Raw genomic sequence first — 25,289 nt, 5'->3', positions numbered from 1 at the left:
CAACGGAGACCAGCTTTCCGATGTCCGAACTTGTTAGAAACGGGTCTCTTGACATGGCAGCCCCGATGACCTTGATGAGTACCAATCGTTGAGTCTTTTGCAATGCAGTTGGGCTCTGGGTTATCGAGACACCTCGCGCACCGAGTATCTAAACCTCGAAGTTCGAAGCAGGACTTCGCCTTGACTCTTGTACTGGACGTTGGCGAGATCCCTGCAGTAACGGCTGTCAAACATGCAGTCAGGCTTCCAGTGTTTCAAGATGCGAGGTTTGTTCTTGTTCTTCATCGACGTTATCTTCATGTAAAGTTATAGTGGAACAAGCCTGGATGGAACCGTCAGCGGTTCAAAGCGTCGTTTTGTGATGACGTTGCTGCCGCGCTTCCCTTGAGTGCCTTTGAAGTTTTCCACATCGTCAGGGTGCAGAGCTGTGGCGCGGTTGCTACAATGTTGTATGTTCACTTGTCGCGCAATCAAAAAACTTCAGTAGACGCCGAACGAGCAAAGAGGCCAACATCCCTCGACGTAGCATCTCGATAACTCGTCCGCTGTGGAGCAGAAACCCCCAAGCATACGCCATGATTCAGAAAAAACGCCACGGGACATGACGTGCAGCGGGCTACTTCTGCAGTTACGTTTGAGCGGGTCGAGAAGACCGAAGAAGGCAAGTAACATCAACAAAGTTTTGTGAAAGCGAAAGCTGCACAGCAACGAAAGTGTTGAGCAGACATCTTCAGGTGTGATGATGCTGCTGCCATGATGGCATACACTGTGTCGTGGTGGAGAGAACACATGGGTTGGCCTCGGTTGCCCTTGTCGTGTGCGCTAGCGCAAAATATGTTCCAAAAATAGGAAGGGCAGTGCACCTCTCGTAGCGGATCCTTGTCCCGCACATCACTGCCACTCTGTCTAGCTTACCATTTGTACGATTCTGTTTCTGGTCGCTTCAAGACCGGTCATTGCTGAGAAGAGACGGGCTCACTGCCCGGTGCTCGCACGAGCATGTGTCGACACTACAAGTTGGCTCCGTATCAGGCCCTCCACGTGCAGGGTCTCCTCTCAGGTCGCAGCATGTGCTCCGTATCCGTTTTATCTCCTACCTAACACATCAAGCATTTTTGGTGCGATGATCCAAGTTTGTGGAGGTCGGCATGCGCCTCGGATCCTTGTGTTTACCGCACAAGGCTAGGACAAGGAGATCCTTCATAGAACCACTCGCTGGGAACTTACCTCCGTGCGGGCACGAGTGTAGTCAGGCCAGCATCTTCTTCGCCTCCGCCCCGTTGGGAACTAAGTACTCTAACATGGGAGTATTAAGTATCTTTGAACCTACTGCAAAGAATCTCCTCTTCCGACTTCTACACAAAGTATCTCCCATCTAGTCGCGCGCGCCCTGTCTCTGCGCGCGGCTGCCACAGCCACTTAGAGGCAGACCGCTCGGTCAATCCCGCCCATAAACACTCCTTCCGTCCTACCTGAACTGATCGCATGCTCGGAACTCCGGCAGCTCTGGAATCGCTGGTTCTGACTAGTATTTTGCGCTTCAATTCGGTGTTCAACCCTTTAAATCGGCTGAAGGTTCCTCTGTGCATTAGCGCACGCCATACAGCTGCAGCTCCATCCCGACACGACCACACCACTGCTGTTAGACTTGCCTGGCCTGTCTACCCCTGCGTACCCGAGGGCACAGTTACAGCCTCGATATCCCTCCCGCGATACAACCTTAGCATACTTGAGTGTGCTTGCAGGCTACCAGCTGCTCACCGTTTCAACGACACTTACTAAAATTACGCGTTACAACCTATCGCTAGCGAGGTCGATTGCGTCGACTTTCCCTTTCGACCAGACTAGGAGTCGCGTGGCGGAAAAAGAGGAAGAGGGTACAATGGCAGACAACCGATCAAGATTAGCGTCTAGAGGTCCAGCTGAAGATGACACCGAGCTTTGGTTCAACATGCCCAGTTTTAACCGACATTATCAGTCTGAACAGTCGGCATACCGCACTACATCAACTTGTCTGAGTATGGGTTCGTTGACTTCAACCTCATCTCAAATACCATTATCAGTTCCTACGATCTCTACAACTCCAGACATCAATAAGTCACTACCACCACCTCCGACCGAAGCAGGGCGAAAGTCAGCCACAGTACGGTCTTTCTTTCGGAGTCGATCTTCGAGCACCCATCTCGACCCATCGTACCTGCAACCTGGGCCACACTCTCATAGCCAACGGCATTTGTCTGCAGGGGCTCATTTAAGTGTGGATGTACACGGCCACTACCAACAGCAATACTCTCGTAGCATGCCGAATTCGCCATACGGACAAAGTCATGACCCCACTCCATTATGTCCACCACTTGCTCGCATCCAGTCAGCAAACCTGGCCTATCGAGATACAACACGATACCAGCCCTATCCTGCGATGCACGAATACCCATCGCGCGTAAGCCCGGTGGACACACACTTTGATGCTTCGCCTACCCGAGCGCGAACGTTTCCTGATACTACAATACTTAGTCCCACAGCCCGTAGTGTTGTGTCTAGCAGGCCACGGCCACACACTTGGCTGTCTCCCACAGAACCGTTCGCCGATCCTTCACAGTTTCATCTTTTCGTGGAAGCAACGACCGGTCTCCCAGAAGATTCGGATCCGTGGTCTCCTAATGGTCCGAACCGATTGCAGAGTTCTCTTTTCGCGCGCAGACCTAGCAATGGATCAATACCAGTCCCGCCCCAATACATACCAGCACCGATACCCGATCGTACGCATCAAACTGCAAGCTGGCAGAGCTTCGAACCGCCGCTCGCGTCTTCACGCTCTGTGTCTGCACCTATGTCGAGCGTTCTGCGCCAAGAGACATTTCAACCATCTTACGCCAATCTCACACCACATATGAATGCTATAAATGCTGAGTTGGAGATGTTGGGTCTCGATGGGGATGCTACACCAGATGACGACGAACTTCCAGACTATGCACAAAGCCAAGCAGAAATGAACGCCAAGAAGCGGGCAGAAGCAGCAGCAAGAGCAAGAGACTTGGAGGCGAGATGGCGCGGCGCCAGAGGCAGGAGAAATTGATTTCTTGCCCCAATACGCACTGCGTTGCATATTCACAATTGTCATGTTTGAGCACGGCGTTGATGGGAATTACCTCAGCATCTAAGATACCCTCGCTTGATCATCTTCTGAGATATATTTTAAGCCCTGTTGTTCTTTCTGTATATGGCCAATTACGAATACAAGTGTACATAATGGTTACCATGATCATAATCAAATGCATGATTTACTACCTAGTCTTGATCCTTCAGATTAGCAGCTCAGTGATTGATCAACTATGAGGAGTCGCCTACGGGTAACTTTCGCCAAACAACTAAGCACATATTCTCATTATCAATGACACAAGAATGAACAGATGGGTAGATGTGCAGCAGTATGCCTTGCAAGAAGCCTTGAACAACACACCATGTGCGTCCCTGTCTTGCATGTATTCCGTGGACTACCGAACTTTCCGAACCCCAAAGCGAAGGCTTCAAGGTTCAAATTAAGATTGAAGGACAGATTCGGGTTCGCTTATGTCCTGCAGTTGAGAAGGTCGCTAGAAGGCATCGCTGACATCTGCCGCCAAGGGATGCCCGTATTCGTGTCGATCTTCCGGCAATACTACTTTTGTTCAACTCGATGTGAAAGTTGCGTTCTTAATATAGAGACTGCTCATATCGATCTTCTTTCGCCCTCTAGATGGCACTGATGAAGTCACTGTAAACACTCGGCTATAAGATTGGACGCCGATGATTTTCGATTGATAGCAAGGCGGAGATGAAGCACAGAAGAGGTACAGCGGTAGTGCAAAAACGCTTACACTACTACAAGTGCCCGAGTACAGTGCGGGGTGATTGGGGGCTGGAAAGCTTGATTAGGTAGACACGGGAGCCACAAACATCGAAACCAAACCTTATCGATGAATTGCAAACTATGATCTACAGTGTTTCGATGTTCGGTGAGTTGTGTAAGTTCAGCTGTGTAGCCGCCTTTAGCGAGCGAGAAATGTTGCAGTTGCTACTTCGTATCGACGCAGAACATTCAAGCTGCAGCCAGATCAACGTTGAATACCCTCGATTCATGCATGCATCCGCTCCGACAATCAACAAAACCCGCTCAGATAAGGCCGGAGATCTACACATGGTGTGCGGTCGCATGTGTTACGGGCTCTCGGCTTGGGCTGACGGGTGACAGCTGACAGCGAGGCTGTGCACATGCAGGTGTCAGACTCGGCCCGGAAACAGCAGTACAACGACCGAAAATAGAAACAACGACATTAAGCATTCTTGCTAACAACGCTTGGTGTGATGGCTGATAATCGCTGATAATGAACATGTGATCTTGCGAAATGGCGGTGTACTGTGTCACGGTTCGTTCGCTGGCGTGAAGTATGCGGTGGACATTGTCATGTGCTCAATCTTCCAACGGCAGGCATAAGTGCATCGGAGGTGAAGCAGTGAGTACTTTGCAATACTATAAACATTATATGACACAATGCATATGTACAAAAATGAAGCCTGCGCTCGTACTGAGCAACAGAGACATGAAACTTCTCGGAGCTCAATGGCCATATTGCCACCTTTAAGATCATATGGGCATTGTGAGAAACAGCGCATTTATGCCTTTGAACGCTTGCATTTCGTAGTTTTCGGTAAGTAATCGCCATCATCATTTGCATCCACTCGTCGCTTCCGCCGGATGCTGCGTGGTGAAGATTCGCCACAAGCGGCAAAAAGAGGCGCTTTTGTCGTTGGCAGCAGCTTATGTGCTAGTGAACGCGGCTTCTTAATGCTGTGGTCAGAACTGTTCGACGACAATAAACTCTGAATTAGAGAAGACATGGGCACGTCGCCTGTTCGTGGCACGTTCAACTCTTGTAGCTCTGCTTTTGTACGATTGTTGTAGTAGATCGTATGTGAGGCTAATCTGCAATCCAAAGACTCTTCGAACGCGAGGTAGTTGCCATACGTTGCCATTCTCTGTAGAGATCTGCGATGTCTTTGCGTACATTGGTGCTATCTGAGTAGACCACCCATGCATCAAGTTTGTGAGCGACCTGGTTTTTGAAGTGAGCTGTTGGTGGTGCGATGGCGGTTAGACCCTTCTCTGCGATAATAATCCATGTCTCGGTACGGAACCGATGTGCTATCCAAGACATGGAAACATCGCAGTATTATGCGTTGCAAAAGTCTGTGGACCCCCCTGGTTTTGGGTCATAACAAGAACTAAGGCGGGGTAGTATAGGGAAGGATGGGTCAGGGGCAGCCTAGAGGTATATAAGTGGACTCTCACGTGCCAGACCCAGACCCAGACCTTCACCACCACTCAGAGGCACTGCTGCTGCCAAGCTTAGGATCACATACATCATTGTTGCCATCATTTTCACCACCGCACCGCCACCATAACATCCTTTAGGATCCTTTAGCCTAGTTACCGTCAGCAATTAGGGCAGTATTTACCCTTTATCAGACTCAGCTCATTGATGCGAGTAGAATGGTATGCATATTGCCATATTCCTCAGGCATCAGAAGTATGGTATTGTGCATATCTAAAATCAGGGGGTCCACAGACTTTTGCAACGCACCAACACTCCTTACCACCTTTCGCGTTTAAGTTCACGTCAGACCAGACCTTACGCATCAATAGGTGTGTACTAGGTTTGGTCCTGTCTAGCGGGCTGAAGATACTGCCAAAAATGAAGTTCTCCCAAGCATAGCCCCATTCGGCCTCGGAATAGTCCAGTCGATAGCGAGGCTCCATGAGATTACCTCGACGCATCACGCCTACAGCATGCACTACCTCATATACAAGTGTGGTAGCAAGGAGAAAGTCGTGTAGATACTGAGTGCAACGAGACGCTTCCGCGTAACCATCTGCGTCGCTGTAGAATTGTAGAAACCTGTCAGTAATTTCGATCTTGGGAGATACTTTTCCTTAAGAGGCTCGACAACAGCTTGATGTCAACGGTGATATAACATCGTTTGCAATGATGCGAACATATCAAGCAAGTCAATTGAGAGAGCAATTCAACCTAATCTGCCACCCTCTCTTTGGCATAAGAGCAGGAGAACAAACCCATGCTCTCCCGTTCTCTTGATCTCTAGAGATCAGAGAGAGCAACAGAGCATCATGCACAACAAACACATTCACTCAAGTATATAGCAAGTAGATACATTGCCCTTATGACATTGTGTTCAGCCTTTTCAATCAACTTTGTTATTGGAATCTTATCAGCCTTTGAGCTAGAGGTGTAACGACGCAGGCCAGTAGGGAAGATGTCCGAAGTAAGTGTGAGTCCACTACGAGGCATATGGGAGTGCTGGGACGTTGAGAACACTAAGATTGAATTCCCTACACCTATAGGTCTTGTACGAAAGGATACAGAAAAACTGCTCTATCTAACGACTGTGTCGGACTGATTAAATATACAGTTCGGAGGGGAATTGGAACTACCCATGTCTAGGTGACACGGAGGTAGTTAGCGACAGGAAGGAGAGCGGTGTGCTGAGTCCCGCAGGGACCACACGTTATCGGAGCGCTTTCGGTCGAAGGCGTTACAAGAGGGTCTACTCTATACTACTCATTGTTACTCAAGTTGTTAAGGTGTTCCACCATACAATTTACCCCTTGTCATCACAAGCATTGCTTAAGTGATAAACCCTACTGTTCTAGAAACTGTAATCATCCCTGAGAACTAATCAAACCATGCTTACAGGCTTTGCTTAAAGTATGACTTCAACAGCTGCTTCTGGCAGCCCCAATCAAAACCACATTGCACGGCTGCACTTTTACTCTCCCATGAAGATTTGTATAGGCAAAGTTGGTTGCATAGGTCTATAGAAAGCTTCACCAAAACTTTTGTGATGAAAGCTTTGCGTGTGGCTCTACAGCCTCATTTTCGTGTGTACTGTGGAAGTGGTTGGGGTGCACATCACGTGCACGGACATGGTACATCTCAACGAAGCTAGGGCGTTTTTGAAATAGCGCGACTCGACTCCCAGGCTCGACACCAACGTTTGCTGGATGTTTCAACAACGATCTCTGTTTGGTAATGACTACCCGTCCAGTCTTCCGGTGCATCGTAGTTCTGAACATAATAAGTTAGCGTGATGAATCTTGATGCAGGATGATAACCTTTCACATCAGTTGCATACGATTTGAAGCCGATATTACCTCCGGCATCGCACTCCGTCCAACGTCTCCCATGTCCACTGCTAAATTGATGCACCGGATCACTTACCGACCGATAGCCCAGCTGGATGCTCATCTCGACTCTGTTAAGCACCGCTGTCATATTCTCCACAGTACCAAAGTATTTCCCTTTCGGGACAATGTACCCGGCCTCGTCTAGCCCAGCACAAGGCCACAACCCAAGATTACCGCACATCCAAATAACCCTAGTCAGAGTTCTGGTACGCGTACGAGATATGATGCTTGATTCCGCCCCGGATTCTTGCTCCTGGCCCGACCGTTTTCTCCAATTCTGAACTGGGTACCCGGCGGAGCTTGCCACATGGTGAGCTACAAGAGCAGCAGTCCCCACTGTCGCATGTCGTATTTCATCCTTCCATGGTTGCTGCTTTATTATTCCTTGGGCTGGGCTGTTTGCTTTCGGCCTTCTCTGAACTTTTTACACATCATCGTAGGCTTACAACAGCTCTTTCGATCCTGCATTCACACTAGTGTTTCTACCTTCTCTGCCTCCCACCATGGCGACAAAATCAAGCGCAGTCGTCTCCCTTCCCACACTCACCCAAACCGGCGCATCTGTGGCCCTGAAAGCCGCCGAACTCTACGCCACCGAAATCGGCGTACCCATGAGCATCGCCATCGTAGACGCACACACGCACCTGCTCGCCTTCACCCGCATGGGTACCGCCAAGTTGTCCTCAATCGAAACCTCCATCTCCATGGCCACTACATCTGCCTCGAACCGCCTGCCCACCTCCGCACTGTCAGATCAGGTGCCCACCACACCACTTCTCAATCTAACAACCCAACGCCTCTGCACCCTCCCCGGCGGCCTCCCCATTCTCTCCCCCACCGGCGCCCTCCTCGGCGCAATAGGCTGCTCCACCGGCACCTCGTTGCAGGGTGAGGATGCAGCAGCCGCAGCTCGCGATGCTGTGCTCGCCCTCATCAAGTTGGAATCCGAAGAGGAGGAGCGGCGGATCGAAGAGGAGAGGGAGAAGGTGCTGCGCTTGTGGAAGGAGAAAGAAGGAGAAGTCGAGAGTCTCAAGGACGAGTTGGATTATGAGCGTGAGATGAGGGGGAGTGGGAAGAGGAGGAAGACGAGTAGTGTGGGGGTGGGAGGAGGTGCTGGAGGACTGAGTGTGGGGGTTGGGGGGCCACATACGCCGCCCGAAGAGGGTGAGATAACTGACTTCTTGAAACCGAGTTTCGTCGGGGAAGTAAGGGTTGGTGGGTTCTGAGTCTCGATTATGGAGTTCGGCGTTCGGCACTCAAAACTACGTGTTTGGGTATGTCTGCGAGATATGGCAGGCGTTACATTACGGCATTAATGACAATCTAAAGACTACAAGTGCGCAATACTCTGCCCCTCCTTATCAAAGTACTTTACGTCCAAACCACCCAAATCTCCCTTCTCCCTCCACGCCTCTAAGATCTTAATGAACGCCTGAGACCCATACCCATACGTCGCATTCCTCGCCGCACTCATACTCGGCTTGCCCTCATTGTTATAGTACCCCGGGGTACACTCCTTGAAGAAGTCGCTCCTGATCGCCGTGCCCTTAACGATGATATCACACCACTCCTCCTCTGCCTCTTGCGTCGGCTCAATTGTCCTGATGCCACGCTTGTTGCACTCCGAGATGACATATGCGAAGTGCTGTGCCTGTGCGGCAGTGACGTGCATGAAGTTCGGCGTCAGCGCTGCTTGCACGACGGACACCCAGAAACAATTGGGGAACTTGCGACTCGTCCAGCCGTGTAGAGTGGAGGCACCGTCTTTCCATTTCTCGGTGATGGTGGTGCCGTCGCGGCCGTAGATTTCGATGCCTGTTTTGTGCGACCAGTCGTTTGCGAGTTCGAAGCCGGTTGCGTAGATTAGGCAGTCAATTTCGTACTCTTCGCCGTTGGCTACGACACCTTTCTCTGTGAGTCGATCGACACCTTGGCCTTTGGTGTCGACAAGCTTGACGTTCGGGCGGTTGAAGGTCTGAAGATACTCATCGTGGAAGCAGGGGCGTTTGCAGAATTGATTGTACCAGGGCTTGAGAGCGTCGGCGGTGTCTTTGTCTTTAACGATCTCATCGCAGCGGGCGCGTATGCTTTCCATCTTCTTAAAGTCTGCGAGCTGGATCTTGGCGGCAAACACAGCTGGATCTGAAATGGGGCCGCCTTTGACGGTGAGGAGGGACCGGATGATATCTGTCCAGCGATCGCCGACTAGGTCTTCAGGCTCGTTGCCGCCGTTGATGAGGCTGTTAAAGTTGTCCATGCGGTGTCTTTGCCATCCCGGCTGAAGTGCCTTCGTCCACTCTTCGTCGGTGGGTCTGTTGCCGCGCACATCGATTGACGATGGAGTGCGCTGGAAGACGTAGACTTGCTTTGCCCATTCACCGAGATGAGGAACAATCTGGACTGCAGTAGCCCCTGTTCCGATGATACCGACTCGCTTGTCCTTAAGCTTATGCAGATCACCAGAAGAACCACCACCAGTGTAGTCGAAGTCCCAGCGCGAAGAGTGGAAGGAGTGACCCTTGAAGTCGTCGATACCTTTCAGACCAGGAAGTTTCGGTCGATGCAATGGTCCTGCTGCAGGAATGACGAACTGCGACTTGATCACATCGCCGCGCGATGTGTGTGTTGTCCATTTGCCTTCCTCTTCATTCCAACGCATCTCGCCAACCTCAGTCTGGAACAGAGCTTTGGAGTAAAGATCAAACTTCTCGCCGATTATGCGCGAGTGCTTGAGTAGTTCCTTCGCTTTGGCGTACTTCTCAGTAGGCATGTAGCCAACCTCCTCGAGTAAAGGCATATAGATGTAAGACTCGATGTCACATTGTGCACCTAAGTTCTGAATCAGTACTATGAGTACCGAAGACCAGATGAGTTGGACGCTTACCTGGATATCGATTCCAGTACCTGAAAAGTCAGCCCAAATCCAGGCATAGTCGTACCGATGAACATACCAAGTACCGCCAAACTCACCAGCCTTCTCGATGATCCTGAAGTTCTTCACCCCAGCCTCGATCAACCTAACAGCTACGACCTGAGCTCCATACCCTCCTCCCACGATCACAACATCCGTCTCTTCCTCAACCGGATCGCGCTCAAAGCCTGACTCGACCCACGGGTCTTTCAGGTAGTGTGAGAGCTTGCCGTCGAGAAGCGTGTACTGCTCGATACCCTCATTGCGAGCGAGACGCCTGTCACGTTCGGCAAGGTACTTCTCCTTGAGCGCGACTGGATCGAAGGGCAGTGGTTCTGCCTCGGCTATGTCTTCTGTCTTGATGTCTACTGCTGACTTGTCGGCGAGTGGAATGGGGACTTCTGTGATGGGAGCTGGGGCAACGATCTTTGCTGTAGCCATGATTGATATATTCTCAAGTGGCTTTCAAAAAGTTGTGATCGCTTCAGGGGCTTTTGTGTCAATGAGATTCACTTCTCAGGTGTCAACTTTAGGCTTACCTATATGCAAAAGTGCTGTGAGAATCAACACTATCAGTCGTGTTATGTAGGCAGAGGCTAGCTTCCCCACTCTGTAACACAATCAGAAGCTCTTTGCTTTCCGAAGTGCTGTCCAATCGTTGGTGAAGCAATACGTGATCAAGTGTGGATACGAATCACGCGACAGCCTGCAAAACAGCATTTCGCAAACTTCGAACACATCATCGCGACTCGAAACCGAGGATGTGGCGTGCGGCCTTGCATGCAGATCCGGGGTAAGTTGTGGGGTAAACTCGGCCGCCCGCCGCCCGCCGACTACTGCCGTGCGACTCGCACATTATCTCTGATCTTTTGCAGTCGCTCTTACGACAGTCTCATCGAGTGGTATCTTAGGGGTAATATCAATGGTAATTGAGCGTTTCGAGGGCGTTGGTGGAGGAGTACTCCGTGAACGGTGAGGAAGGAAGCCGCATCGAGATGCTGCACATCCTTGAGTTCTGTCCGCATCGCTTCGTGGGAGGCAGCTCAAGGAAATGGCGCCTCACGTTTAGCTAAGATTGTTGCCGACTCGAAAGAGTTTGAGGAATTTGGGTGAAAGAAGGGGGTTCAAGTTATGCGTGGGTTGTTTGGCTGCCCTTGAGCATTTTCTTCGGTATGCTTCTGTATGTTATCAAGCACAGCTTCAGTTCAAAGTGGAAGAAATGGATGACGAACGTTCCCATTCATGTCATTATGGGAGGAAGAGCTAACTATCGCTCAGGAGATATCACCAATCCCACCCTCGCGCACAATCCGTATATAACGGTTCTCCCAGATCATTGAAATGCAGCTGAAAGAGAAATCTATTCAAGATTTATATTCAACAGCAGCCTGTGAACGACTCAGGTCTGCGGGAAGCGATGGCCGTGCACACAAGTGCCGAGGCCCCGGTCAGCGTAGCACGCGCGGTCCCAGATACCAATATAACAGTCGCACAGCCTATCGCAGTTCTTGGGGTCGGCTTTGCAAATTCAGCCCTGTTTTCATGTTAGTGCCGTTTAGTATCACAACAGGAGTATGATCAAGGGCAGGGAGCTGGGTGACTTACCTTCCTGCACTCGTCGAAAGCGTCCTGGCACCTCCCTTTGCTAGGCTTGTGGTACGGAAGCAGTGGCAAGGAGGAGGACCGTTGAGAGGCCTAGGAGCCTGACCTGGAGGAGGCCCAACAAGGCGGGCAGCGGCTTGCGACTCAGTGTTGTTGGAGAAAGCAGTGTCGGCAGAAGCAGTATCGGCAGCGTTGGCGGCTCCCCAAGTGTCGGTGACATGTGTGCAGTCGTTGTACCCAAGCGTCTTGCAACCTTATGCTCAAATAGGGATAACGCATGTGTAGATCCTCTCCAACTTGATATCAGTGACCTTCTCATAACGCGCGCAAGTTAGTTCGACTGACCTCCATGCACTCTGCCTGGCGCGCATTGCAGCGCTCTGGCGTGACATCTAGATAGGTGTTTGGTGGTACAACAGGCCTGTCTTTCGGAGCAGCGAAGTCGCCGTTAGCGGAGGAGTCCCTGAGGATGGAGTTGACGAAGGTCACTTCACCGTCACCGGTGGTAGTGGGTGCGGCCATGACGGAGGCGGCGAAGATGCCATAGAAGAGAGCGATCATTACCATGAGCTTCATCGTGGTTAAGTGGATGAATGATTGGATGTTGGCAAATTCGATCAATGTTAGCTCGTGGTGAGGGAGAGCAGAGAGGGGGAGAGCAGAGAGGGCGAGGTAGAAGCAGTTTATGTAGTGGATGGGACGAGGGAGCGACGCTAGCAGGCGCATATCTACCTTCACTTATACCAGTTGCATCTAAATTTGCTATTCCGTCCTCATGACTGAGTCGGAGAACACGTAAAACCAGAAGGGGCATGATTTAGGAACGATAGTCACATGACATGCATTGCAGTACGTCGAAGCATTAGGGTTAGGAAGAAGTAAACACCTGATGTTTCAATGTTGTCTAAGAATGAGCTGACTATCGTCCAGAAAGACTGTAACCCGTTGACTATCGGCCGTGTGTCATGTACCATCCTTTCGCCAAATCCTTCCAATGTCCAAATCGCTCCTTTCAAATCTTCTGCCCTTGCACCCAGCACAGCCATCTGCACCAGGACCCTGTATCCCATATAGGGAGTACCTAACCCGAACACCATCTAACAGCGGTACCCACACATCTTGCAATCCGGTTTGCAGCGAATAGTACCGCACTAGCAAGTGATGGCACAGGCTTCAGGGTTCAACCAGCACGCCCATGACTGCAATAGGTTAGCCCTAATCGCTGTACCACGTAGAGATGAGAAGCTTTGGGGTTGGCGGCGGCCATGGTGGCGAGGAAGCCAGCGAGGATTATGGAGGGCTTCATGATGTTGACGGTGTTTTGCGTCTGGAGTCTGAGTTGGAGAGGTGGGGTGGACAGAGTGGAGAGACGGTCGAGCGAGGTGAGCTTCAATTTTACAGGAAGAGGGATCGTTGACTAGAAGCTAGCAAGAGGGAACTTCACTTGAACTCGAAGGACCTGAGCAGAGTGGGGTTGTGAATGCTTAGGATCTTCACGCTAGGGTGGATGGTGGTCGTAGAGAAATTGACAGTGAAAGAAGATCTTGGCCGGTGCTTGTTTCGAGATACGTACAGGGCATTCTATGCGGCAGAGGGACGCTCTGAGACCGAGTCTAGGGCCTAGTTGATGCTACGTAGACTAGCATGGTTGTAATCGAACCTCGTCCATTGTGCTTGGAGGTGCAACTCGATACTGTGTTCGGAGTAAGCATTGAGTGGGGAAACAATTTTAAGGTACACACCATCATCTCGCTGGCTTCGTTAACCCAATCACTCGCAAAAAGCGACCATCGTGTGGAGAGTGTTATGCTGCTGGTGACCTGGAGATGTGCGCCTCTGAGCAGTTGTGGTCGCTCCTTCCTCGTCATGTCGAACAACTCAAGGACGACTGAGTCAGCACGATTGAATCAGCGACGATGTGGGTCAATCTATGGCATTGTCTATCTAGACAGCACCCCGAGGCGCTGTCCAGTCCGTGTCCTATATCAGATCCCTTTTGAACGCCAATAATATGTGTCATATACAAGGAAAAGGTATCGTCGCACGTTTAATCGTCCCACTCTTCGTCGAGGTTGTCTATCAGCCTGTTCTCGCTCTCGTCTCGTCGACCTCGCCCTCTGCTATCCGCACCTAGCGTGACACGGCTATAGCCTCGACGGGACGGCATGAAGCGCGCGCAGGAGGATGTAAGAATGATGAACATATCCTAGGCCTGTCAGTACTTCCCCTGCCTGAAGCGTGTCGGTAGACATACCGAGAAGAATCGCCAGATGCCCGCCCACATGGCGTAGTTGGGCAGCTGTCTCCATCCTCGCTGGTGCATGACGGTACGTTGGTATACGCAGCCACCCACGAAGTAAACCAGCACCGCGATCAGCGCAATGACGCCAAATACACCGCCGGGGCTTAGTGTTTGCGTGTCCGCGTGTACGATACCGCAGGCGAAGCGCGAGCGGCCTTCGAAGAAGTATGTGCAGTCGTCGACAGCGGCGACGAAGGAAATGCTGCTCTTGCCCAGCGGATCGGACTCGCAGAGCAGCGAGATGATGGTGGTCTTGCGGCGCTCCGACTTGTCTGATGAGGGCTTCTTCTTGTTCTTGTCCGAGTCTTGGTCCTCGTGCTTCTTGTCGTCGTCATCGTCGTCGTCGCCGATGATCTCGCGCGGCAGTTCGACGGGCGAGCGCTTCGAGGAGGTCGAGGGGCACAGCGAGCCGCCGGTATAATTGAGGATGAGCTTCTTACCGCGGAATATGGGCTCTGAGTTCTCGAGACTGCCGTCATGTCAGCTCCGTGTTCGAGTATGCTGCTGCCTGTCGCAACACCATCCAGCGATGCGCCGTCCTCTCTCCCACCCCAGCTGGCAAGACTCACCCAATAGCATACTGCCTATCGCCCCTCTCGTAGAACGCGCTTACATTCCTCCACAGCTTCTTGTCGAGATCCTGCACATCGCTCAACTCCTCCACCACCGGCCCGCAGAAGTTGACGGTGAAGTTGGCGCCGTAGTCGTACCCCTTCGCATGCCAGCTCCCCTCATCGCCATCCTTCTTCTTGTCTCCCTCCTTGGGCAGCGTCCGGCGCAGCCCGTTTAGATCAAAGAAGCGCTCGGTCGTCGGCGATACAACGGTGCACGGCTTGAGCGGCTTGTCGCTCGCAGCCTTCACACAGCTTAGACTGCACGACAGCAGGACGAGCAGCGAGGTGAGCGCTGACTTCATCGTGGCTCTGGGCTCTGTAAAGACAGGATATGTTGGGGATGGCGGGTGTTGAATGGGATCGTGAACAGCCGCCCTGCGTTCAATGCCAACACGTTTGCCCGGAGCTCACCCGCTGCATCATCGCTCGCGAATGGCAGCATCCCTGTCCGTCGCGTCTCGATCGGGCGCTAGCGTATGGCTTGGCATAGATGGAGCCCGCGCGTTCTACGCATCATTACGGGTTCGAGCGATCCGGCTTGTGTTTTGCTCGTTCGACTTCTTGAGCCTGGTGAGGTTATATATCTGACAACACCCGCTTCTCGAGTACTGAAGAGGAGCGATTTGGAGAGTCTGAACGAGAGTCTCAACGAGAGTCTGAACGAGAGTGTGTAGACTTTGGTGAGTGCTTTGATTTTCTGCCCCTTTTCGATTTGCGTCCGTAAATATCGAAAGAGCAAGGGGCAGCAACTCCAGACATGGCTTCGAAACGCGAGGTCGACAGGTTGCCCGCTGAGAAACCTCACGGCTATGAGTTCCTAGGCCCGTACGTTCGAATCGCAATTTTTCCTTCACTTCCGCAGCTAAAACTCGTCCTAGCCCAGGTGCCTTCGTCATCTCATTCGGTCTGCCTGTCCTGGTCTACGTCTTCACCTTTCTGTGCAACGACATCTCAGGATGTCCTGCACCTATCCTACTCTCTCCGTCGGACTTCAGTCTTGACCAGCTGAAAAAGGAAGTTGGATGGACTGGCGTTGAGGGCCTGCTCAACACCAACGCTGTTCTTGGAACCCTGGGTTACTACCTGCTCAGCCTGACCCTGCACACATTCCTGCCCGGTACTGAGGTTCAAGGTACTGAGCTGAGGAGTGGCGGAAAGCTGAACTACCGCTTCAATGGTATGTTGTACATCTTACTAGATCTATGTTTGCAACTGACGTTTCTTAGCTTTCAGCTCCGCCCTCTTCACCATGGCTATCTTAGGCGCTGGCACCGTTGTGTATGGCGCTGACTGGTCTGTCTGGACTTTCATCACCGACAACTACGTCGGCATCCTCACCACCAACATCCTGATCTCCTACTTCTTGGCCACCTACGTCTATGTCCGCTCCTTCAGCGTCAAGCACCCCAAGGACCCTGGCATGCGCGAGCTTGCTGCTGGCGGCCACTCAGGCAATATGCTCTACGATTGGTTCATCGGTCGTGAGCTGAATCCCCGTGTCGTGCTTCCCATCTTCGGCGAGGTCGACATCAAGGCATGGTGCGAGTTGCGCCCTGGCATGCTGGGCTGGATCATCATGGACCTTGCTTTCATCATGAAGCAGTACCGCAACCACGGCCGTGTTACTGACTCGATCATCTTGGTCACCGCCGCCCAAGCCATCTACACTTTCGACGCCCTGTACATGGAGCCCGCGATTCTTACCACCATTGACCTGATCGCTGACGGTTTCGGTATGATGCTGTCCTTTGGTGACCTTGTCTGGGTCCCCTTCACATACAGTCTCCAAGCCCGCTACCTCTCCGTCTACCCTGTCGATCTCGGCTTTCAAGGCATCGTGGCTGTCCTCGCAGTTCAGGGCATCGGTTACTACATCTTCCGCGCTGTCAATAACGAGAAGAACCGCTTCCGCACCAACCCCGACGACCCGCGCGTCAAGCACCTCAAGTACATCGAAACAGCCGCTGGCTCTCGTCTCCTCGTGTCTGGCTGGTGGGGCACAGCGCGCCACATCAACTACCTGGGCGACTGGTTCATGAGCTGGTCGTACGTCCTGCCCACCGCACTCTCTGGCTACGTGATCCGTAACGTCACCGAGCACCCCATCCAGGCTACCCAGACCGACGCATACTTCTTCAAGAACAGCTATGGCAAGTATGTCGTGCCTGATGGTGCAAAGGGCTGGGGTATGATTTTCACGTACTTCTTCATGGTGTACTTTGCCGTTCTGCTCATTCACCGCGAGCGTCGCGATGAGGAGAAGTGCAGGAGGAAGTATGGCAAGGATTGGGACAGGTACGTTGAGCTCGTGCCGTACAGGATCATTCCGTACGTCTACTAGGCGTCCAAGTGAAGAGGAGGATGAACGCAGCGCTATCATCAGGCGACCTGTTGATCAAAGACGCGCGTTTACATAATACTGAAGAGGCGCGATGCTACTGCTAAACGGTCAAAGACATGCGTCGTTGTAAGAATATGGACACTGGATGGAGTGCTACCGCACGGCCGGCCAAAGACATGCACTGTCTAAAGGAAGAGGGACATGCGACGCTATTGCTTTGGCGATTGAAGACGTGCATGAGACCAGCGTAGTATAGGTGTAGCACTATCGCGGATGCGATCAAAGACCAACATGTACAATAATGTATAGTTACCAACAGTCTTGACTTGGCTCTGTACGAAGGCGACTGTGAAACATACTGCGGGCAGACTTGCCAGATTGGGGCAATGCTTCCTGACGTGAGAGCTTTGATTCGATCGAATTATGGAAGCTGTGATACATATTGCAAGCAACTCGGTATCATTGCTGCGCTCAGAACGATTGTTGTGATAATGCAGATGTGAAGATGCACATGGGTTGAAGTTTGGGTTGATGTGACATGTGAAGAACCCCCCGAAACCGCCGCCCCGGCCTCTCTCCCGGGGCCGAGGCAGGAGGTGAAGCGACCCCAGTTCCTAGCATCCCTATCGAGCATATCATCCCGGCTCCGCATTTGATCGCATCATGCACGTTTCCTTCGAGTCCTTGCCTATGACAGCTGTTCTTGGATATCTGTCTTGCGCACACGACCATCGACTAGACTGCTGTGGATGAACTGGGGCCTTGCGATTGTCGCCCCACACGTGGGCGTTGTAGACGCTCGTCATGGCCGATTCAGTAGGTAGGTGCAACGACATCAATGTCGCAGTGGCAACGACAAAAAAATTAGATACACGCTGATATCATTTGTATAGATCGAGTCTTCAGTCATGCACTCAACACAGTTAATAAGATCCGCACGGGGTCGCAGAAGCCTCCCTCTGCGACACGGTTACGGCTATATGGACTATACAAGCAGGCCATGGGTATGCAGCGTCTATCCACAGAAGAGGGATGAGGCTGATGTGAATAGAGGGTGATGTGGATGGCATCATGGACCGACCTGAGGGCGACAGCGAGCAAGATCAAAGGGCGCGAGAGAAATGGTATGCACGCGACACCCTCCACGCTTCGCCATGCTGGGTTGCCATGTATATCAAGTATGGGATGTTGACAACACACAGGGCCGCTTGGAAACAGCAAAAAAACCTCTCGCGCACCGAAGCAAAACGCCGCTACATCACCACCCTGATCGACACCATGCACCAGTACGCCTCGCCGTCGCCCGACTCCCGCGAACTCGTCGCCGAACTCGAATTCGTCTGGGACCAAGTGAAATCGAACGTCCCCTCCTCGTCCTCCTCATCACCCCTCCAGACGCTCGACCAAGTAGGAACAGGTATGTCAGCTTCATACTCTGCACTCGAGCGGCAACGCACCACCAGAGACGAGGAAGAATACTCGAACCACGCCGACGACGACGATCAACCCCTCCAGATCAAATCGCCCATGTCCCAAAGCGAAGAATCACTCGAAGCCGAAGAAGCAGACCTCGAGCGCGAAGAATTCGTCGACGCCCCAGACTCCCAATACGCGCTCGAACTATACAGACAAGGTGCAATGGACCACAACCTCTCAGAAGCAAACGCGCAACTGCCCTCACAATACCCGAAATCAAAATTCAAACGCCCTACACGTTCACGAACACCATCTCGAAGAAACATAGAGCCAGGACCCGTCGGCACACCAACACCACAGCCCCGCATGCGCACAATCATCCCTCAACCCATTCCCCTCCCGACACACAACACTCCCAAGACCGAACCAACAAAAGCAGACACACCCTCGGCCGCAGACCTCAAATGGCGGAAACGCGTGGAATCCTCGCTCATGAGGATGACCGCCGAAGTCGCCGCCTTACGAGAGCAACTCGAAGCACGGCGGCTCTTCCAGCACCGCGTCCATTACCGGTTCTTTAGAGCGATATGGCGGTTTTTTTGGGCGAGTGTTAAGCATATAGCTGTTGATTTGCTAGTGCTGGCGTTGGTGCTGGGGTGGATGAGGAGGAGGGGGGATCGCAGGATGGAAGGAGCGGTTAGGGTGCTTTTGGGGGATGCGGTGGCGCAGCTCCAGGGGGGGCGGTTGGGGGCCGTGAAGGTGCCGAATTTGCCGGCGTTGCCAAAGGTATCCTTGCCTGTAATAGGGAAGAAGAGCTCGTGAGGTGGATGGGATGGAAGGACTGTGGATGAGCAATGACTTGAATCCTAGCCTGGCCTTTAGATGTACACATGACCGTCAGGCATGCCGTCTTCGGAACACATGTTGTATGTCTGCTGGGGAGAGTAAGCGAGTACTGTGATACACATACTATCGGATACACGTCGCGTCATGAAACGCGAGATTTCGCAGCTTCGATTGCTCCCTTCCTCTTCTTCCAGAGCAGAGCTCTTTGTTTTGAGGCTCTATCCAAATGGACGTATCCTCTGAACTGTAAACAAGTCATCATTAAGCAATGTTACATTCAGCATTGGTCGTTTTCGAATGGAGCCTTCAGTCAATCGCATATTGACCCCCTCCTAACCCATTTCTCAGAGCTCAAACCACTCACCATCTTGACGCCACCCTCAACAGCCAATTCTCTTCACTCACAGACACCACAGCAAACCCAGCCCCAGCGCTTGCATACGACCTGTCCGGCGATAAGCGGACTTACCACAACGTCCGATGAATCAGTCTCACTCTTACATTCAGCTCATATACCAGCGAAAGCAGGACACCCCGGAGTTTAGAAAGGAGGTTGTGGATGGCGGGAAGGAGGAGTGGGAGCATACGGGGGAATATATTTTTGTCTTGGATGTGAATGAGGAGGGGAAGATTAGGAGAGTTTTGGAGTTTTTGGATAGTAAGGAGACGGAGAGGTTGAGGGGGTTGATGGGGAGGGCGAGGAGGAAGTTGGAGGAGGGTGGGGAGGCGTGGTGATCATAGCTCCCAAGTTGTTTTGCATTGGCACTAGTGCGTAAGATGAATTCCCAGACTATTGTTGCATGCACACGAACTAGCAATTGATGTGGGCGGGTGGGCTTGCGTGGTACGAAGAATGGTGTTGATGCTATGTACGCACTGAGTGTGCCATGGTGTAATCGTTCCTTGTGCACTTGGGTCATGGATCTACCGACCATTGTACCCTTTGGAACAGGAAGGCGAACGCAAACATGCACAAAAATGGAAGACAGCCAAAATTTGTACGGATTGCATCGCCCGCTGAAGCGGGGTGATGCCGAAAAGCAGAAATCCTCCCATATGCCGCTGGAAAAATGCGGTAAGAATGTCTAGACTGCAGACAAAGACGCCTACATTGAGAAGCCCGTAATTACAATCGTTGAAGAAATGTGCTGACCCCCTGTTGTTTGGTACTATATGTCACTGTGAAGTATATATATAGGAGTACTTGCACACCATTTCAATGCATTTTTTCATCCCAAAGCACTATTCTTCACCACCAACATGCTCAAAAGGGTCGCAAACTTCATTCAGAGAAGCTGAGGGACATTCTTATTGATCTCCAGTTTGATATTGGGTTCAAACCACTTGCCTGGAAGCATAATGTTGCTGGGAATACAGTGAAGAGCATCTCATTAAGCATAGATCTCTACAATACACTGTATCCCCAGAGAGTATGGTGAAAGGCCGGCCAAATTTGCTGTTGAAGGCACAGGAGAATATAAGTGGTGCAACTTGTATGAGAGCTGTTCACTAACCCATGAAGGGTTTGCTTGATTGGCTTTCCAAGAAGCCTACTGTATACCTGGAGGAGCTGTGCGAGTTCTTGTATGATGAATATAATGCCATCTGCACTGAAAGGGCCATGTATGCCACCTTGGAGAGGCCCGGGTGGTCCAGAAAAGTGGCTTCTAAGCATGCCAAAGCTCGTAGTGAAGCACTCTGGCAGCATTTCTACCAGGTCTCACGCACTTGTAGCATCACCAGGTAGTGACAATTGATGAGATTGCAGCAAATGAGTGTGCTGCTGACTGGAAGAGGGGATGGGCCCCAATTGGTGAAGAATGTGTAAGCAAATACTTTGGTACTCGCTCTTGAAGATGCAGCATCATGTTGCGATCCTGGGTCCCACACGGCAGATGGCACTGCAATAAGTAACCACCAACCAGACAAGACGGTTACGACCAGCCGCAGCCGCAGCCGCAGCAGGAGTACTCGGTAACAGACCAACGGTCACATGACTGCTTGACACATGTGCGTGCTCATCCACAAACAGTACCCTCTCATACAGTATATAGCAAGTAGGAACATTGCCCTTATGGCATTGTGTTCAACCTCATCAATCAACTTTGTTGTTGGAATCTCATCAACCTTTGAGTCACATAGTCTACTCTATACTACTCATCATTACCCAAGTTGTTAAGGTGTTCCACCATACAACTTACCCCTTATCATCATAAGCTTTGCTTAGGTGATAGACCCTACTGTTCCAGAAACTGTACTCATCCCTGAGAATCAATTGAACCGTGCTTATGAGCTTTGCTCAATACTACATTAGAATGGTGGTACTACAGACGCAGCAGCTCCTTATGTTCAGACAATCTCCAAGCGAACAGCTAGTTTCATATCCAAAAGCACACACCATGACAGACCCTATACTTCATCTCCTCTACAACAAAAATCTTCTTTCCACTGGGTTGGGAACTGTGATTACATTTCCTGTTGTTGCGAGACAATATCTTCCATGAATTCCTCCGAGTGACCCTCATGATGTTGCTAAAGCTTGTGGAAGAGTTGAGATGATTGAGTTGATTGGTCTGTCTATGAGCTATGACGAGGATCGATCGGGACTATATGTAACTACGTGGCCTAAGTCACATGATTTCCTATTGTAGAAGGCACTGCCCGGCAGCAAGTGCACTTACCTCTGAGCTGAGAGCTCCTGTATGAGAGCATCATCGAACACAGATAGCAATACAATCATTGACCACAGCCTCCAACCGGCACTGCTCATGCAGCTACACTATATAGTAGAAGGGATGGGGAAGCAAACTGAACTAACCGAATGAGCTGGACAATCAGTGCAGCGGACCGCTGGCGAACAAAGCTCGGGATTTCATCATGAATCCACCTGACTTGTCCCAGCAGTTTACCACAACCGTTACCAGCACTGTCATTGGCGTCTCGACAGTTTTTACCAAATCCATCTCATACATTACACAGCGCATTTCCGTATCGAACGAGCGACAGCAGTGCACGAAATGGTGCCAGTCGAGCTCACAGTTCTACTTACTGTCACATTACACAGCACACCAGTCAACAACACTTATAAGGAGCCCTCGCTTGACCCAGATTCAATTGCGTTCTGGTTTATTACCATCGCTGTAGTCGCCTTTTCCCTGGGTTGCTGGTTCTCAACGCTTCTTCATGACGAAGAGCAACCTGAGTTAGCTGCTCCTCAACGGAAGGGAACAGAAGCTGGTCAGAAGACTAATGTCATGACCGGGGCTCGAAGTGAATATGATCGGACATCCAGTGCTATACCGTTCCTAAGGCAATACAACAAGACACTGAAAGCCTCAAGAAATGTTGCGGTATCGGTTGGTCCGTACAAGGTCTGACTGTGCCCCTGACAGACTACCCTAGTCTAGTGTGTGACAGGTCACTGGTCTGAGGTCAGGTATATAGTCGTCATCTCCCAGCTGGGTAGCAATTCAGCGCAATATTCCATCGATCCGATAGTACTACGTTATCGTTTACCGTAGCTATCAGTGTACTACAGCGGACCACGCCGCTACAAGTACTTACCACAGTATTGATATGACCAAGCTGCGAAGCAGATCGAGCAATTGAAGCTAGGGCTGAGAGCCATGCGTGAAGCATCTAATTTCAAGCTTCATCATGAGAAGAGTGCGCTTCGGACCGAGGTCGAGATTCTCAAGAACAGAAATCAACACGATCGCAATGTTTACCACCAGGTAATCAAAGAGCAAGGGGCTAAGATAGGACTTCTACAGGAAAAGCTCCTCAAAGAAGAAAGTTGGATGGTTGGGCCAATCACTCACGGCGAAGCACGTCAAAAACGAAAGGCTGAAGGGGCGTCTAGCACAGAAACTGTCGGACGACGATTCCTTTAGCGAAGACATTGCTCACCTGGATAAGTAGTCTGTCGTCTAGATACTCTGACACTGGATACCTCCAGAACTTTTCAGGGATTTCTCAGGCCCTCTCGGTTTCTAGACTAGCATGTCTATGGGGTCTGCTGCGACGTTGACTTTCAATTGAAGGTCATTGCTCGGTCCAATTACGCTCAAATCATCTCGAATAATCAGGATTGGGGCTCTTCGTAGCATATCCTGCAACCTTAGTGGTGCGTCATTGGGCTACATAGTCAACGGCGTTCACCCAAAGCCCTCCAGCTCCATGCATCGGAACTTAATGGACTTCCACACCGTCTCTGTCGACATACTCTGGCCGCCTGGTCTAAACTGACGCGCTTTCCTCTTGGGTACGCACAAGCGGGTGCAGCGTGCTATTGTCGCTGTCATTGTGCTTGCGTTCACCTCACCCCAGGCACCAACTCGTTGCGTCAAACTCTAAGCGACTTGTAATTTGACTCCTCCCACAAGCTCTCCCAACTCACTCACTTCATCAAAACTAGCTCTCTCATCCAGACTACTCACTTCGTCTTGCACACCATACTATATCACCTCACCTCATCTTACTTTATCACCCATTCCATCTTATCTCACTCGTCATGTCCGCCTACGAGGACCCCACTATCGCCAAACCTGAGGCTCAGATAAACAAGATCAATGCCAAAGTCGACGCCAGGCTCTCTAACGCGAGTAAGCTCATCACGAAGATCCAAGGTTGCCATCGTGACAATGAGAAGCACTTCAAGAAGGCCGAGATCCTGCTTGCCGAGCACAAAGTCGCAATCATCGCCCCTCACATTCTCCTCGCTGCGCAGATACTGCCAGACACCAAGCTCAAGCTCGAGGTCGCCGAGTACGAAATTAAGCGCCAAAGTGACGAGTGCAAGCGCCTCGAGGCAAAGCACCTGGACGCCCGCAAGTCAGAAATACGCGTCAAGAAGGAGAACAAACAGCTGACCAAAATCGTCGAGTCGCTCACCGCCCAGTTCGAGGGCAAGGCTACACCAGAAGAGAAGTGCATCAAGACCGAGAACGAGAAGCTCATGAAGAAGCTCGCCATGCTAAGCGCGCAGCTCAAGAGCAAGATCGAGGAGTGCGAGATAAAAGATCAAGCCTTCAATGATCTGCGCGAAGAATTCGCCGCATATCTGAGTGTCAACTCGGACACTTGGAGTCACCGTCACGATAGCTGCAATGAGCTCGTCGCCGCCCTCGAAGAGCAATGCGGCATGTTCGCCGCTGAGCGCGACGCACTCGAGGCCAACCTCAACACCCTCTACCACAAGAACAACTTTCTTACTATCGAGCGTGACAACCTCCAGGGCAGGTTTGATGTAAACCAACACGCCTTTCAGATACCGTGTAGACATCAGCTTACCTAAACAGGATGCCATCAAGGGCCATCAAATGGAGCTTGCAGACTACGATTCTCTCAAGTGTGAGAGCGTCTCCAGCTGTACCTCCTGCGTGTTGCACCTCGATCGTGCTCTCCGCATCTCCCGCACCGCTGAAGTTCAAGCACTCCAGCTCGTCGACCAAGTGAACCACGATCGCATGGTAGCGTGGAACCAGCTACACGAACATCAGACGAGGGCCATCCAAGAACACTATGCTGCGGTTGAATCCTGGATGGCAGCTCGACAGGCACCTAGCATATCGCCTACATTGGTGTTGCCGACTTTCGCGCCTGGTGGGGGTGGCAGTAATGGTTGGAAGGTCTTGGAGATCTGCGAGTCGTCTGAGGATGGTAGCGTTGAGTTCGTTTTGTGAATGGGCGATACCCAGGGGTTGACAAGGCCGGTATCACACGTGTTGGGGTTTTCTTTCTGGATTGTACGTCACTGTTCTGGCTGGTCCGACACGTACTGGATGTGTTGTTGGCGTTTCTTGCTTATTATGTTGCGAGCTGCGCCTTTAGCGGCGTTACCGTGTCCGTGCGCGTAATGCGCGGATTCGCGTAATGCGCCGAACCACCAAAATAGGTCCACCAAAAATGAGGCTGTAGAGCCACACACAATGGTTATTATCATGAGATTTTCTGGTGGAGTAGTCTATAGACCTATATGAACAAGTTCCTCACTCAAACTTTTGTGGCACTCT

The 25,289-nt window shown here is 51.4% G+C and overlaps 10 protein-coding genes across 10 annotated transcripts; 7 read left to right on the top strand and 3 right to left on the bottom strand.

The window, feature by feature from the left end:
* Positions 1 to 1,951: 1,951 nt before the first annotated feature.
* Positions 1,952 to 3,076, top strand: BU25DRAFT_431678 (uncharacterized protein; the record flags this gene model as incomplete). Its single annotated transcript, XM_033708670.1, has 1 exon — positions 1,952 to 3,076. The coding sequence occupies one exon, from the start codon at positions 1,952 to 1,954 to the stop codon at positions 3,074 to 3,076; it is 1,125 nt and encodes a 374-aa protein (XP_033561256.1).
* Positions 3,077 to 7,746: 4,670 nt separating this feature from the next.
* Positions 7,747 to 8,574, top strand: BU25DRAFT_469417 (DUF336-domain-containing protein; the record flags this gene model as incomplete). Its single annotated transcript, XM_033710756.1, has 1 exon — positions 7,747 to 8,574. The coding sequence occupies one exon, from the start codon at positions 7,747 to 7,749 to the stop codon at positions 8,467 to 8,469; it is 723 nt and encodes a 240-aa protein (XP_033561255.1). The 3' UTR covers positions 8,470 to 8,574.
* Positions 8,574 to 10,595, bottom strand: BU25DRAFT_393656 (FAD/NAD(P)-binding domain-containing protein; the record flags this gene model as incomplete). Its single annotated transcript, XM_033704706.1, has 3 exons — positions 8,574 to 10,072; positions 10,128 to 10,147; positions 10,195 to 10,595. The coding sequence occupies 3 exons, from the start codon at positions 10,593 to 10,595 to the stop codon at positions 8,574 to 8,576; spliced, it is 1,920 nt and encodes a 639-aa protein (XP_033561254.1).
* A 936-nt stretch (positions 10,596 to 11,531) lies between these two features.
* On the bottom strand, positions 11,532 to 12,482 carry BU25DRAFT_421965 (uncharacterized protein; the record flags this gene model as incomplete). Its single annotated transcript, XM_033708125.1, has 3 exons — positions 11,532 to 11,688; positions 11,760 to 12,001; positions 12,102 to 12,482. The coding sequence occupies 3 exons, from the start codon at positions 12,480 to 12,482 to the stop codon at positions 11,532 to 11,534; spliced, it is 780 nt and encodes a 259-aa protein (XP_033561253.1).
* Positions 12,483 to 13,677: 1,195 nt separating this feature from the next.
* Positions 13,678 to 15,052, bottom strand: BU25DRAFT_411159 (mannose 6-phosphate receptor domain-containing protein). The gene is made up of 3 exons (XM_033706483.1): positions 14,628 to 15,052; positions 14,011 to 14,527; positions 13,678 to 13,962 (listed from the first exon to the last, which is right to left on the bottom strand). Exons 1-3 carry the CDS (start codon positions 14,972 to 14,974, stop codon positions 13,804 to 13,806), a joined length of 1,023 nt encoding a protein of 340 aa, XP_033561252.1. The 5' UTR covers positions 14,975 to 15,052; the 3' UTR covers positions 13,678 to 13,803.
* A 377-nt stretch (positions 15,053 to 15,429) lies between these two features.
* BU25DRAFT_448837 (ERG4/ERG24 ergosterol biosynthesis protein) lies at positions 15,430 to 17,310 on the top strand (the record flags this gene model as incomplete). The annotated part of the gene is made up of 3 exons (XM_033709609.1): positions 15,430 to 15,497; positions 15,551 to 15,849; positions 15,899 to 17,310. 3 exons carry the CDS (start codon positions 15,430 to 15,432, stop codon positions 17,011 to 17,013), a joined length of 1,482 nt encoding a protein of 493 aa, XP_033561251.1. The 3' UTR covers positions 17,014 to 17,310.
* Positions 17,311 to 17,667: 357 nt separating this feature from the next.
* BU25DRAFT_491575 (uncharacterized protein) lies at positions 17,668 to 20,010 on the top strand (the record flags this gene model as incomplete). Its single annotated transcript, XM_033711576.1, has 5 exons — positions 17,668 to 17,833; positions 17,907 to 18,017; positions 18,065 to 18,137; positions 18,216 to 18,990; positions 19,795 to 20,010. Exons 1-5 carry the CDS (start codon positions 17,818 to 17,820, stop codon positions 20,008 to 20,010), a joined length of 1,191 nt encoding a protein of 396 aa, XP_033561250.1. The 5' UTR covers positions 17,668 to 17,817.
* A 784-nt stretch (positions 20,011 to 20,794) lies between these two features.
* Positions 20,795 to 20,974, top strand: BU25DRAFT_313777 (uncharacterized protein; the record flags this gene model as incomplete). Its single annotated transcript, XM_033702172.1, has 1 exon — positions 20,795 to 20,974. A coding segment is annotated over one exon (180 nt), but the record flags the coding sequence as incomplete, so codon positions are not given.
* A 1,178-nt stretch (positions 20,975 to 22,152) lies between these two features.
* BU25DRAFT_469402 (uncharacterized protein) lies at positions 22,153 to 22,831 on the top strand (the record flags this gene model as incomplete). Its single annotated transcript, XM_033710755.1, has 2 exons — positions 22,153 to 22,295; positions 22,340 to 22,831. 2 exons carry the CDS (start codon positions 22,153 to 22,155, stop codon positions 22,650 to 22,652), a joined length of 456 nt encoding a protein of 151 aa, XP_033561248.1. The 3' UTR covers positions 22,653 to 22,831.
* A 957-nt stretch (positions 22,832 to 23,788) lies between these two features.
* Positions 23,789 to 24,951, top strand: BU25DRAFT_448834 (uncharacterized protein; the record flags this gene model as incomplete). The annotated part of the gene is made up of 1 exon (XM_033709608.1): positions 23,789 to 24,951. The coding sequence occupies one exon, from the start codon at positions 23,789 to 23,791 to the stop codon at positions 24,569 to 24,571; it is 783 nt and encodes a 260-aa protein (XP_033561247.1). The 3' UTR covers positions 24,572 to 24,951.
* Between the last annotated feature and the right edge of the window lie 338 nt (positions 24,952 to 25,289).

This window comes from Macroventuria anomochaeta (genome assembly GCF_010093625.1).
Source record: "Macroventuria anomochaeta strain CBS 525.71 unplaced genomic scaffold BU25scaffold_18, whole genome shotgun sequence".
In the NCBI taxonomy this organism is placed as follows: Eukaryota; Fungi; Ascomycota; class Dothideomycetes; order Pleosporales; family Didymellaceae; genus Macroventuria; species Macroventuria anomochaeta.
This window is presented reverse-complemented; position numbering and strand designations above follow the sequence as displayed.

Coding starts and splice junctions, on each gene's coding strand:
- BU25DRAFT_411159 (XM_033706483.1), bottom strand. CDS start 14,974: ATGAAGTCAGCGCTCACCTCGCTGCTCGTCCTGCTGTCGTGCAGTCTA. Junction 14,528..14,627: donor GATAGGCAGTATGCTATTGG/GTGAGTCTTGCC, acceptor ACATGACGGCAG/TCTCGAGAACTCAGAGCCCA. Junction 13,963..14,010: donor GCATCTGGCGATTCTTCTCG/GTATGTCTACCG, acceptor TGACAGGCCTAG/GATATGTTCATCATTCTTAC.